The sequence below is a fragment of the Accipiter gentilis genome, chromosome 2 (genome assembly GCF_929443795.1).
Source record: "Accipiter gentilis chromosome 2, bAccGen1.1, whole genome shotgun sequence".
Taxonomy (NCBI): domain Eukaryota; kingdom Metazoa; phylum Chordata; class Aves; order Accipitriformes; family Accipitridae; genus Astur; species Astur gentilis.
In genome coordinates this window covers 4,204,903-4,219,582 of record NC_064881.1, presented here as the reverse complement: position 1 = coordinate 4,219,582, position 14,680 = coordinate 4,204,903, and the positions used below count along the sequence as shown (strand labels likewise).

Sequence of the window (14,680 nt, the reverse complement as noted above, 5' to 3'; positions counted from 1 at the left end):
ACTATGTCTCCATCTTTATCACTATATTCCCATGCTTTTCATGTCAACTTCCAAAATTAACACCATGGTGGATAGTGTTTTTCATGGGGGGTGGGGGGTGGTGGTGATAGTAGTTGAGAAATTGAAAATGGCAGAAGCACTATTACCATCAGGAAGAAATTATGAACGTGGTGCTGGGGACTTCATCATTTCAGCTTCCAGGCTTGGAAGAGGTGTTTTGTGTTCCTTAGCAGGTGAGGATACTTGTCACGCACTTAATCACCATAGTGGACCATAAGACGGAATTTCGAGCAGGAATGAGGGTGTCTCTAGTGGCACAGAGAGGCTGATGAGTGTGTGGGTATATGGCTGGTAGAATCAAAAAGATGCAGACAAACCCAGTGCTATAAGCTAGGAAGCACGGATGGCTGTATACTCCGCAAATTATAGTGTTGTACGGTGTATTTTGTCCTTCCCCGGTTTTCAGTGTGAGATGTTGTAGCCGAGGGGTTAGCTGTCATCCGTGGCCTGCCTTCCTTACTCGTCAGATCTCTGGTTTATAAATGCATGCTGGAAAATTAACTCGGGAAGAGTGGAAGCCATGTGAAGAAGAAACTGGTTTAGGGGCATGGTTTGCTTGGTAAAAAAATTATAAAGAAAACACATTGAATGTGGGAGCTGTGCATGCTTTAGACCTGAAAAAAATACAGGGACTGCAGGCCATTTCATTCCTATGTTGTGTGCAGAGGGCAGAGTTTACACTACTTCTCAGCAGATGCTTTTAAGCACGACCCAGCCTCGTGATGATTTACCAGGAGGACATCATCATCTTTGGACCTTTGCCTATAGATTTATTCAGAGTAAAAGGCAGAAGGACCCTTCTGGACAATCTCGAGGGTGAATAAGAGAAAGAGTTACTTATAAACTGTTACAAATTGGTACTCGGTAATGGCTGTAGTGTTGATCAGACAATATAAGAGGGCCCCCAGTGGTTACCGACCTAACAGCTGCATGTAAGTCAGCCAGTGAACATTTGCTTGTAGCTGCTCTAGTTTTGTTTTTATTGAAGAGCAAGAAGCATAAACATGGGACACACAGTCTAGAGGCTGCTTAAAGGGTTTCACTTGTTTAAAGTGTATACTGAAATGTCAGAGCCTTCCATGAAATGAACAAGTTGTGCATTGAGTTGGTAACACAAATTGGGCCAGGTCATCCAAAGCCGTGCCTCAAGTTGGGGTGTGAGTCGGGGGGGGTCTTGCCTGCCATACAAGTTAGTAACTCCGCAGCGTGGGTCGCCGGTGCAAAGATAGTGGATCCCCAAATGTGAGTATATGCTCAGTGCGAAGACTTGATTTTGTTTGCTTTTATAGCTGGTTATCAAGTTAGTTGCTGAGGTAATGGGCTGCACCTCAATTAAAATCTACCTACCCCCATTGAAACATTTAATATTTGTGTAAATATTAAACATTTATATGAATATTAAATGCATTTATTTAGAGTTGATTCATGTTTACATTTTCCCGCTATCTGAATAAAGATTACAAATGGAAAGTAATTTACTTATGCAGAAATTCTGCATGCATCAAACTCATTTCTCTACCAGCAGTGGGTAAACCATCCTCATCCATGTTGCGAGGTCTTAGCCATGTCCAAACTCATATCCTAACCATGTAAGGGCAACAGTAAGCAGCAGTTCTGTGCTGTACAGTGGGTATTTTGTTCTTGCCTTCCTTATGGAGTTGTTGGATCCATAATGTGAAGGACGTGCTGACTTGTTTTACGATGTACCACATCAGGGAATGCAGTGCATAGTTTTCTGTTAGATTTGGAAAAGTGCAGGCTTTATATTAAAGGTTCATTTCTTTTTCATCGTTCAGCTAACTCATTTGCACTGTAATGTACTTTCCTCTTCCTCCTTCTGATAGTTGCTGCTTTTATACCTATTTTGCAAGCCATATTTTTAGTCTAATCCATATACCAGTTGTCTAAAATTCCATAGCATTGCTTATTTCTTACCTATAACTCTTAATAAAAAATAGGGCTGTGCCAACCTATTATATCCTTAATAGAATATTCTAATGGTTATTAAATCAATTGACTCTGAATCTCACTTTAATAAATGAGTCAGACAGTATTTTCCAATTACTGTCAGCCGCCACCTTTCCAAAGAGCAGATTATTTTGATTGAATTTTTTAAAGCTGTTCAGCACTTTTTTCTTTTTTTTTTTCTTTTCTTTTTTTTCCCTGAGTAAGAGCAAAGAGCAGTAGCTCTGTTCTGCAGCAAAGGAGAGCCTCTTGGACTGTATCTGACGCTCCGTTCTATTTCAGATTTATCCCAAATGGAAACTGAAAATGTGACATTTCACCGGTCCTTTATTTATTAATGATATCATACTTTGCACTTCCATAGCACCCTATCAAATTGTGTGCTAAACATGAAGAGCTAGACAGGGGCCAGGGTGTAAACAGAGCCTTTTGCATCCTCTTTCCCCATCTGGCACCTTTGCAAGAGCTGCCACACCCTGGCTCTTTCATGCCAGTGGGAGATAAAATGCTGGCTGTGCTTTTAAATTCTCTATGGAGAACAGAGCACAGGGACAAAGTCTTGTTCCCTCATCCTTCTGCAGTGCTGTGTGATCCAAACAAGCAGGCAGTTGTGTGCCTGAACATGTTATCTTAAACCTTTTCAAACCCAAGTGGTAGTGATTCTGGTTCTTCTGTGTGTGGTAGATAGTCCTGGACTCTTCTCCAGCTCCGCTGTGCCAGTTGTATTAAAAGTCTTAAGCGATACTAATTAGGTCAGCCTATTAAAGTGGAAATTAAAAATTAACACTTCTTATTTAAAGGTGGGTAGTCTGAGAAACACAGGTGATACTGTCATGCCCAAGGTGATAGGAGTAAGTCAGTGTCAGAGCTTGGAACGGAACCCAGCACTCCTGGCTCTTCTGCCAATACTGTAACCTTATCTGTCTCCCTTAAATTTAAATCATTCTGGTCTCACATTCTTGAATCAAAGGACTGGAACCTTGCCCCTTGTTCTGAGGATGTAGCACAGAGCAGGTGATGTGCAAAAAATGGGTGAAAAACAGTGTGAGTGGAGGGCTTTATAACTCCCTGAACAGTGGGACATAGGAAAAAAATTATTCTATTAGTTATACAAATGTAGTCATATTTTAAATGCGGTCTTTAGAACTAGGAGACTAAAAACATTTTATTTTTAAGAGAAAGCTTAGATTCTGCACAAATTGATGTCTCTTGCCTGGGGAAGTTTCCTATCTGCCCCAGGCGAGTGGGTGAGGGGATTTTTCAAACCCTGTTTATAAGCCTTTAGGAAAATCGGATTTGCAACATGCAGTAATCAAAGTGGGTTTGATGTTTGTGACCAGGAGATCGCCTCAGATCTGGGTGATAGGGGAAATACAATAGGATCACATTTAATGGGGTTCAGTTCTTCTTGAACAAGTACAAATACTATGTAACTAAAATTAGGTTTGCTTCAGCATTGGGAGTGCATGCCTTTCTTCCTACTTTTTCTTCATTAGCTAAGGTAATGTAAAGCCTTCTCTGTCTTCTGTAGCTCCATATAAAAATATTTCTTTTTAGGAAGTCTTTCTCCCTTGGAATGTTTGAAGAACTCCCTGTTCAGTGTTCCCATGCTCAAGAATGATTAGCGTGGTTCATTTACACTTTGCCAACAGTAACTCTGTGATTTGAGAATTGGCATCGATTATCTTCACCTTGACGTGTGGAAGATCCTGGGATGGAGCTCCGTTTGTCCTAATTGCTTTGACTGTGTGTATCAGCACAAACAGTTTGATGAAGAAACTTCACCCTACAGGCTTTCTAGCTCATAATTACCCTTTGTGGGGACTTGCACTGTCTTCAGAACTATCTGTTTGGTAATGACCACAGCGAGGATCTGGATGTAGGAGAAATGATCTGATCACGTGCGGCAGTCTGTACAGTCCTTGTAATTGATTTGCAGGTTCAGGGAAGAAGAGGCATTTATATATGGTTTGTTGAACCTTCCTCCTCTTTTCAGTATGCTGTTTTGCAGCCTTGCCCACAGCTGTGGGTTGCTGCCTGTTAGGAGAGTGCAGCGTACAGCCTGCCTCACAGGATGCAGCCATCTCTCTTGGATGTGCAGACTGGTGTGTGCCAGGTTCTTTTCCCTCATGCTCCCCTTGATGGTGCTTGTGCAGGCCATACTTGTCTTCTCTCAGCAGTAGCAAAAGCAGAACACACTGGAAGGGTTTGTCAGTGATGGTGGAAAACCTCACATCTCAGGCAACTCTTAAGACTCCACTAAAATTTCCCCTGCTAAGGAAATCATTAGCGTATATTTGATAAATGGTTGCTAAGTTATCTATGAAGACTTATGAAAGATGTCACCTACCTCTAATCTGCCCTTGGGAGTCTTTTGCACAGAGTATGTTCAGCCAACAGTACCTGACTACCAGTGTTTCTGGCTGGATGGGACATGTACCTCGGCAGCCTGTGCTCTGCTGCCTCAATAGTCTGGTCTCTCCAGAGAAGCTGTAGTGGCAAAACAGCTGAGGTTGACCTGAGCCTTTGAGTTTGTGCTGATGGCTGTCCTCAGCGTATCCAGCTATAAATTGGTGCCCGGTCAGGCAAGGTGGGAGTCAAAAGCAGCAAAGTTCTTCTGTCTGATGTGGGTAACGGAGACAGGCACCTCAGTGGCAATAGTCTGTGGGCACGGGATCGCCAGGACCACTGACCTTTTTCAGCTGACTCCCAGAGCAGGCCTGCCATTTCACACCCCTCTGATAGCTCTTCAGCATGTGGAGGTAGCCAGGAACTGAGAACACTGCTTTAATGAAGGATTGGGTAGAGGACGAAGGGACGTCTGCGATTTGCTGTGTGAGCGCGCAGGCGATGCTCGGCCTGTTTGCCTATACCTGTGGCACCACTCTGTTGCGCTGAGACTTGACAGAAAGACAGGAGAGTGAAAAAAAATGGCCACATGCCAATATGTCCATTTTAAAGAGCCAAAATGGTGTCCTACATTCATCTCACAGTCGCTATTTGAAAAACACAATCTTACCATGAAAGGCAATGGAGGCGCCGCCGTATATATGAACATTATGAGAGCTAGGTGTTCCGTGAAGAGAGAGCTCCCCAGTTACAGACTTGTCAGGGAAAGAAATTTCTGTAGTTGGTGTATTTTTACCTGTTTGCTCCAAAGGAGAGACCCCACCACCCCACCCCAATTTTGTGTAAATCTTTTGGCTCGTTGGTTTTCATCTGCCCCTTACCTTCCCATTATAGAGAGCTCTGACACCTTGTAGAAAACCACACAACGGTAGCTTTCAGTAGTCCCACCTGCAGAACGGCCACCACCACCTGGCTCAGCTCGCACTGTCTAAAGCCCACAGATTCCCACCCTTTGCTAAAGATGCCATGACTTCTACGTGAAGGCTAAATTTAGCTTTCAGACTAACGAGAAGGGAAAGCTGATGGCTACCATTGAAATTTTTTGAAATCTGATAAGTTCCTAAGGGTCATTTTGAGAGGGCATGTGGCCCCACTCAGCTGCACAAGCACCGTGTCGTGTTTTCTTTACATTGGTGGGGAGGATTGTTGCGTGGAGTACAAAACATTGTCTCTGCTCTCACCACCTACGGCAACTGCCAACCGCGAACATCCGTCATTACGGTCACTAATCGCTGCAGGCAGCGAGCGCTCGGTTCGGCAGGAGGTGGGCAGCATGGCATTTAGGTGTTCGGGGTGGGCAGTGCGCTCTCCTAAATAACTCCTTTTCACCTGAGAGAAGGTAGGGAGCCGTGCCAGTCGCCAAGCGTTTTATTCCCGCTTGATTTTTAATAATCAGATACAGTATTTACCTGCGAGATCAATGCTACTCGTGTAGCACACCGGTGACATACAGAAGGACCTTTTCTAAGCGGCGTTGTGGGAATTGAGGCCTCTGCAGCAGGGCTGGAAGCCACTTCTTACCTAGCAACTGTTTCTAAGTAGGACAGCCGTTGACTGCCCTCATGGCGGAGTGGATGAATCCTGCAGCACCCTCAGGAAGGGAACCTGGTGCCAGGCACCAGCCGGCCTTCGGAGGACAATGGGAGGAAGCAGAGGAACAAGCGGCAGGGAGCGGGAAGGGTTTTAAAGCTGCAGGACATTGACGGGAAAGCTGCGTCAGGAGGCGCACGGGGACTTTTCTGAGCTGTTGAGAGGAGAAATGCGAATAAAGGGAAGAAAATCTGGGACTGTCAGAAAGAGAGCTGGGAAATCCTGCGGCTCGCAAAAGGTTTCAGGGATGCCCCTGGCAGTGGAAACGTGGAGCAGGAGTGATTCAGTGAGGGTATAAACTACCCTTCCCTCTCACGCTGGTTACGAGAAACTCCATGTCAGCCAGAGCGCCAAAAATGCGTGCGTTCGCAGTTCTTACCCGTGGTAGATGGGATGATGCGTGATCAGCGTTAAATTCCTCACGCGCTGTTTTGCAAATGTACTCCGTTGTGATCGGGTGGCTCTGCTAAGAGGTGATGTTTCGAGTCCTACTCATCATTTCCTACTGAAGTCTAATGCTCTGCATTCCTGTTTGGTGCTAACTGTAGGTGGAAAATCTGTGCTTTTAATGCCCAGTTAAGCTTTGTACATTCTGAAACCTTTCAGGTAAGAGAACACTTCAGCAGCTGTAGGTGCTGAGGGGCATCTGGTTTCCTGAGCTTAGGAAAACAAAAAGTCTCTTCAGTTCGTAGATCATGTTGGACTTGCTCTTTGGTAAGGGGTCTGGTGAATTTCACTTTTTCTTTTGATTTCTCCTGCAGATGAAGGACTGAACCATGAATGCAAACTCTGCAATCAGACGTTCGACTCTCCTGCCAAACTTCAGTGCCACCTGATAGAGCACAGCTTTGAAGGCATGGGGGGCACCTTCAAATGTCCAGTGTGCTTTACAGGTAGGAGGCCATCACTGCTTGTCCCAATCATGCCCTTAGCTTGCACTTGCAGAACTCCACTGACAGCTGTGTCATGTGCCAGCTTTAGGTCGGTTTTAGGAAGGAACACTACATTTGTGCTCATTAGTAATATTGATTAGAAATTGTTTAGAAAGCCGAGCTCTCTGGAAGGTCAGGCTTTTCTATCGGAAGTTTGAGGGTTTGGTAATTGCAGAAGTGATAGTCCGTTACCTTCCACAGTATCATGTTCATTACCTTCATGTTCCAAACTTGCCGAGGTTAAAACTGCCCATAAATTTGTGCTTTAAAGCTACAGATTTGTCATCTCAAACGATATAACTCGGAGCAGAACTTGGCCCCACAGGCAAGGGCTGCTAGGTATAGCCTGTGCAGCAACATTCTCCTCTGATTGGGTAAGAAAGCCCGTTTGCATGTATTAGTTGGCTTGTGGTGAGAAGAAACACCCTTGTAATATGCTTTACAAAGCAAACCGTGCTGTCTTGCCACAAGTCGAGTTCTGCTCTCCCCTGACACAAGTCCAAGTGTGGAATAATCCTCCCCAAGTCAGTGGTGTTACTCAGTAGTAAAACCCAAGTGAGAAAATAACTTGACCCAGTAGGGCTAAGCATTGCAGTGTTTGGGCCATAATGAGAAACAGAAAAATGCTGTTGTTGGAAATGAAAACACATTAAAAGGATGCCTACAGAGTTGTTGTGATTTTTTTAAGGACTTCTTAATAGAACATTTCATAAAATGATAACCTAAAACATAAGCGTTAATATGTAGCTTACATGCCCAATTTTGCTTTACAAGTTGAAAATCAAAGATAATCACAAACATGACAAAACACACTTTGGGTATTCTCGTATCAATGGCATGCTAATTCTGGAAGCCATTCAAGGTTTCTGTTCTCCATTAATGGGAGTGAAGGATTTTCATTGATAGGCAAATAGACCCTTTGATACTTTCATTTTACTTCTCTTTGTTTGGCAGCTCCCCTCCCAATAAAACCTGAGTGCACGCTACAGAGGAAAATTAAAGTTGAATTTTTCATCTCTCAGATACAGTGGCTGGTGATGATTATTACCTCACTGTGTTCAGGTTTTACACATTTCTGTGGGTTATAAAATTAAAAAAATACGTAGTTCATCTTCACTGCACAGCTTGTTATAGTAATGTCTGAGCATGGATAGTACTTCCGTAAACAGTTTGCCTGTTAGGTGTCTGTGTTCAATAATTCTTTCAGTTAGGCATTTTTTTGTTTTTTCAGTTTTATTACTGATTCTACTAATTTTTTTCCCTTGCCTTTGTGTACACATTATGACATGGTCTTTTCTTAGTGTAATGCCATGGGTCTTCTATTTCCAAGTTTGGGGGAGTTGTAAATGCAATATAAAAACTTGTGTATGTAAGGAGTACCCACTGACAGTTCTCCTTGTGAGCAAGATCCCTGATAAAACTAATCCTTTAATGTTTGAGCCAGTAGCCTTGTAAAATGTGTTAAAGAGTATGGAGATAAGTCGATTCCAATCTGTGTGAAACACTTTTTCTTTTTTGCTGATGGGGTAAATAGACACCGAGCATTAATCATAAACAATGGTGTTTTATTAGCAATATGCCATTAAATTATTTCAGCATGTCTTGCTAGAATATTAACAAGAAGTAAAAATCACCAATATAAGTTTTATATGGCAAATGGAAACTGATCTTTTTTTTTTTCAAGGTAATGAGAAATGTGATTAAAATGTATGACTCAGAAGAACAATATTCTGATGTTTTTTGTTGCCTTGCAATTAGAATAATTTTAATGATTAGGAGTGGAGTCAAAGTCAAATGCCAGCATCTTTAATAAATCCTTTCCCTGCCTATACAGATTAATATTGTAGATGCAAACTTTTTTAGGTCACAGTGCACCAGGCATCCATCAGAAGTCAGTGCTGCCAACCCAAACACTGCCTCTGGCATATACAATTTAATTATTAATAGTATGTCTCCTAGGTAAACTGTTACACAGTCTTAGGGCCTTGTTTTGTAGTCATTAAAATTGAACATGTTTATATTATTGAAACCCTTGCATTCAGTGTGTAGGCAGAGTTGATCTTAAAGTATCCAAAGAGAATTTACCTGCAGTTCTGTTTCACATTTATAGAGATTGCCCCAGTGTAGCTGTGGGATATAATTTTTAGCATTAACACATTTAAATACAGAGCTGTTTGTTAGCTTTAACTTTAGGCACACAGAGTAAACAGGACTTTGGCATCTATGCCTTCTAAACCTGTTGGTTGCTAGGAAATAAGTTTTGTGTGTGTTCAATCAGAGTGCAGTAAGCATGAAGAAATAATTCTGAAGAGAAAATGGCATTTTTAAATTCTTTAAATTTGAAATCTTCATTGGTTGTCCTGTTAGGGTCTTTTTTTTTTTTTTTTAATACCAGGCATCTGTTTCAATTCATTCATTTTAGAAGAAGGATCACACTTTGTTGATAAATAGTGTTCATTGGTACCCCTTATAGCAACGGTGTCATGTGAAATCAGAGTGCACCAGCCTAATTTTTACCTCTTGGAATTGCTGAGCGTTAATGGAAAATTGCTTCTAAAAAACTCTTCACTTGCACTATGAAATAATGAAAAGCTTGTTGTTTGTCTAATATTCCAGTGTTTGTCCAAGCAAACAAGCTGCAGCAGCATATTTTCTCAGCCCATGGACAAGAGGACAAGATCTATGACTGCACACAGTGTCCACAGAAGTTCTTCTTCCAAACAGAGCTGCAGGTACCACACTTGTTACCTGGGGGTTATAACAGCATTACGTATTTGATAGCTGAGTTCAAAGCTTTACTTGTCATGACCTCCTCTGATACTTGTTCATCATCAGGATGGGAATGAGGGAAGGACAAGAGAAATTGCAGGTGATTCAATCCATGCTGCTTTAAAAAGGTGCTGGCAGAAAGCCACCTGGTACAGACCTGAATTTCGGGAGCCACCTTTGGATTCTTGCTCTGTAGGTTGTTGCAGCTCAAGATATTCTTGAGGAGAGAGAAATGAGCATCCTATTTTTCTGTTTGATATCCATAAAACACTTCCTCCAGCAGTGAAATGGAAAATAAGTGTATTCTTTTGTCTCTAAATGTGAAAAGCTAAGCACTGAAGTATGAGTTTAGGGAGGGAGGGAGGGGGGAAGTAGACAGAATTTTTCTTGGTTTACCTGCTGGCCATTTCCCGTAAATACTAACTTGGTGGGGAAAAATAAATAATAGGGTCAAATGAATGGTACACTGTCTTCTTGTGCCCTGTTGTCAGATTTCTAATGATACTGTTTACTAATGGTAAACAAAAGGACAGAGAGAAAGAAATAAATGTTGAACAAGATCTGAAAACAATTTTGGATAAAGGGATTATTTACTAATTAACAGTCGGCACTGCTTGTCTTGCAATGAGAAGTAGTGATGTGGTATTCCTGATGTGGTGTTACACTTTGAGACAGCAGCAGGAGATTGTTTCTAAATTATTTTAGTTTATATTGAAGTATTAAGATAGGTTAACAGAGAAAAAAAATTCAGGGTCTCTGATGGTCTATAGGGATGGAACAAGGAGAAGTATTTGTACAGTAAGGCCTTTCCTACACTGTCCACCATGTGATTTTTATTTGAAATGAAGACATTTTTCAGCACTTACGATTTTTCAGTAGTTTTTTAGAGCATGGGCCCCTATCTCTAAGTCCTTTGACTGAGGTGTCCACAATTAATTTTGCTTTGGACCAGAGCTGGATTTCATCTCATCAGCAGAGGCAAAAGGCTAGTGAGGCATGTGGACATGTATGCCCATTTAGTATTTCACTTACTGAAAGTTTTAGACACTGAAAACCTGATATTAATGTTTGGCTTGATGATATGAAATATTTCTTTGGAGAAAAAAGAAATCACAGCATTTAAACCATGCATGAATTCATTGTGTGAGAGATTAGTATTTATATCAATTGCACTGCATTTTCTATTTCCTCATGTCTTTCTGCATGAATAAAGCCTTTCTGATAGCCTTCCCTACCTCTTTCTCGGTGGACAGAGGTGGTCATGAGAGCTACTGTAGTATCTGCAGTGCCATACCTGTAACACTCAAAGGTGCCTGTGCTGTGTCACTCTCTCCTATTTTTAATAGCTCTAAATCTGTTTTGTTTACTGTCCATACCAGGTATTGCATGGAAGCTCTGAACCAAAATGGAAGAGGAGGACAAGGAAAAGAAAATAAAAAATCAGACATTTAGGGAAAAAGGCACTCATACATAGTGATGGACAGAAAGAGGCAAGATTGAGTTCTGAAGTCAGAAAATGGTCTGGGTTGTGTAGAAAGTTATTGGACTTGTGGGAAAAATAAAGGAGAAACTGAGTGGAATGAGGAAAGGTCAGAAACTAATTTTGTTGTATGTGTTTCTTTCACAGCATGGTTTTCATGGAATCATTTTCTTTGATTTTTTTGGTCAAAATACTTGTTGGGTTTTTTTGCAAAGTGTTTCCAATAAGGTGAACCTGAAACTGCTTTTTCAGGAAAAAAAAAATTAAATATTTTTGGCTTACTGATTTTCACAAATTCTGTTGTTCATCACTGATTGATCAAAATGAGGAAGCAGGGAAAAGTAGGGACATCAGCAGTTTCTGGAAGGAGAAAGGAGAGATTGTTAGGAAAGAAAGACCAAAAGGAAAAAAGAAAAAAAAAAAAAAAGGAGGAGAGATGGTGCAGTTATGCAAAAGACAATTATGAAGAGAAAGAAACGGGAACAAGAGGATAGAAATTAGTTTTAACAACAGAATTCAGAGTAGATTTTAAAAAGGCAGAATAGGTAACTGAATTCTGAAGATGCAAAAGATACAGAGATCCAGGTGTAGTTGTGACATGTACAATCACCTCCTTACTAGTCAGTCCCCCCTAAAATACATTTTCATTTCAAAATACATAGAGTCCCAAGCAGCTGCCTTCAGCTTTTTTATTGTAATAAAAGCACATGTTTTTCCACTCAAAATTCATCCCTGCCCAAGACTGAGGGCAAGATTTTGCTCTCTCCATCTAAGCCTAGTTCATTAAAACTTCAACATAACTGAAGCACCTGGTTTTCTAGTGAAGGGCACAAAAGGATGTCGCTGCAGGGAGGCAAATTATGCTCTACATTGGCTAGGTGACAATCAGTGTGTTGGTTGTTCCATGCTGCAGAAGGCTCTTAATAGACCACATCTCCATACCCTTAGAGACAGCCTCTCTCTGGCTTATCTACACTTGCAAAAAGGAAAAGGTATTCATTTTCTTATTCACTTAATTCATTATGTTTATTATTTTAATTAACTTGGGTAGCCCCACCTCAGTTAAGAATGCATTATGTTTAAAAAAATGCAGTACCATCATGCCATTTGCATTTATTTGTTGGGAGCACAGGCTTTCTGCTCTTAACCTCCAGTTATCTACCCAGGCTGGTGAAAGGGCAGCAAAGCACTTAGGCAGAGTAGTAGGTACTGACCTTTGGAGTCTGCTTTTGCTGAAAATACATTGATCTTGAGCCCACTCTCATTTAAAACCTATCCTAGGAGGCATAGCTTTGTTCAGGCTATCTATCAGTTGAAGTAGTGGAATCTTTGGCAACTACCCTCTAGGTTATATTTCTCTATCCTTTCACATTACCGTGGCTTGTGTTGGGGCTTGCAGCGTAACAGTGTATTTAGTCCCTCTACCAGGAACGGTTCCTTGCTTTTAATTTAAACGTGCATCTAAAGTGCATCTCCCATGCATGAGAGATGCTAATCGTCTCAGATTAGAAGCCATGGACAGCACTCCCATGGCTGTAGGGCAGAGTAAGAACATGAATAAGGTAGAGCAGATCAGAACACAATAGGATAGAAGCCCTATCCACATGCATAGTACAGCTGATAATTAAAGGGAATGAATTCAGGGATACAGAAAAATAAATGCATTATAATGACGCTTAGCTGGGTGTTTGGCCCAGTGCAATTGTTTGCTTAGCATTTTCTAACTCCTATTCTGGGAATAGTAGGCTATAGGAACATAAGAATCCCCACATACTACATTCATCTCACCTTGGGGAAGTTACTGTCCCTTCATTACCGATCTTCTCAATGCAAAAAACAAGTAGGAAACCTCTTCAGAGGTTTCCATGATTTCACTCCAGACCCCTGTTAGGAATGCAAGACAATCCCATAGGACCACGTTCTGGTGAGAACAGAAAGTAAATGACCAGTCCTGAAAATCAAACCTGCAATGTATTATTCAACCTTTAAGTTGAAATAATGAGATTTTACAGGAATTTGTTTTGTTTTAAGATCATCTCCATAGCTCACCCTTCTCCCACCTTTGACACTTCCTTTAAATGGCTTTGTGGTCCATAGCTATTGAACCAGCTTTAAACGTTTGGAGATACTACCTCCATAGAAAGGAATCAAGTGGAAAGCTTTTGTAACAGTTAGAAGCGTATGTTTTAAGAGTGTTCCGAATTGTGAATTTTCATACTTGTGTGTTCAAAGGCCATGTGGTTTATTTACGCTTCTGAAACGGTGTTGAAAAAGTATGTCCCTAAAAATGTTTATTTTTTAGAATGGAAAGCTTTTAATAAGACATGCTTAATACAATAAGGGCTTTTCAGAAATACGCTTGTAACAATCTTTAAAATCAGAAATACATCCCATCTAGGAAGCTGCAAGGTAAGTGTATTTATAGGGTGCCTAGATGTCTCCAAAAGTTGAAACATTTCTAACTGAACACCTGGAATATGACTATACAGTTCTCTGTACAGGATGGATGTAACTAAAACAGTCATCTCCATCCATCATCCATATTACTGAACTTTTAATTAATAAGGAAGTAAAGAAACTTATTGTTAGTTTAACTTAATATTGGATTTTCATTAAATTATGGTAATCATAAGTCATTTGTGCCTATTAAAACTTCCCTTTCTTGACCTCATGCTATTTCCAGTCCCTGTTTCTTTTGCCTTAGGTTTTGGACTTAGGCTCGGGTGTTTGGACGGGTGTTTGTGCTTCTCTTGTCCCTGATGAGGAGTAGCCATTCCTGTTGTATTTCCAGCCCTAGTGTTACTTCCATAGTTAACATATCATGGTGTTTGTGGGGAGGAATGAGACACTCTTGCAGGATGTTGCCCAGAGTGAATGTATTAATTTTAGATTTTTCTTAGATGTTGCTGGGTCAGAGAGGTACGGATGTCTGGTAGAATTGCTGAATAGTGGTACAGATTTTATCAATGTTTTATCAGTGATGATAGTTACTTCTGAATATGATACTTGCCAAGATTACATGACCTCTCAGGACCATTTTGCCCAGTACAAAAATTATATCTCTCTTTTGGTGAGTTAGAGCATTTACTTAACATTTTGTGACTAATAATTAGCTGCCCCTGGCATAGTAAAGTGTCCCCACTTTACATACATGATAACTAGGGCAAGAAATAATTGGATCAGCGATTGCTTCCCATCCTGTTCAAAAGGGACCTGGCCTCAGTGATTCACGCCCTTGCTGCTTCCCGTCTGGACTCCATCAGCGCAGAATACCTGGGCATAAAGCCATCAGCCTGTAGGACATTCCAGCTAATACAGAGAACTGCAGCACTGTTCCTCAGTAGCAAAGGAGACCAGGAGCATATTCAATCTGCTCTCTTGCTGTCTACACTGCCTTACTACATGTTTGTTCGGTTTTGCTCTAAGACTCAATCCTTAATATTCTCGGTGGACTGGGTCCAGTATATCTCAGAGA

The 14,680-nt window shown here is 41.2% G+C and overlaps 1 protein-coding gene across 10 annotated transcripts in view; it reads left to right on the top strand.

The window, feature by feature from the left end:
- Positions 1-14,680, top strand: part of ZNF521 (zinc finger protein 521) — a 232,971-nt gene that overhangs the window by 195,625 nt on the left and 22,666 nt on the right. For 9 of the 10 annotated variants that reach the window (XM_049825395.1, XM_049825471.1, XM_049825418.1 and 6 more), the window contains 2 exons: positions 6,786-6,917; positions 9,573-9,688. In XM_049825395.1, coding sequence (XP_049681352.1) covers positions 6,786-6,917; positions 9,573-9,688 — 248 coding nt within the window. Of the gene's footprint in view, positions 1-6,785; positions 6,918-9,572; positions 9,689-14,680 lie in introns of those variants that run through there. The other variant, XM_049825461.1, reaches the window with a different exon arrangement.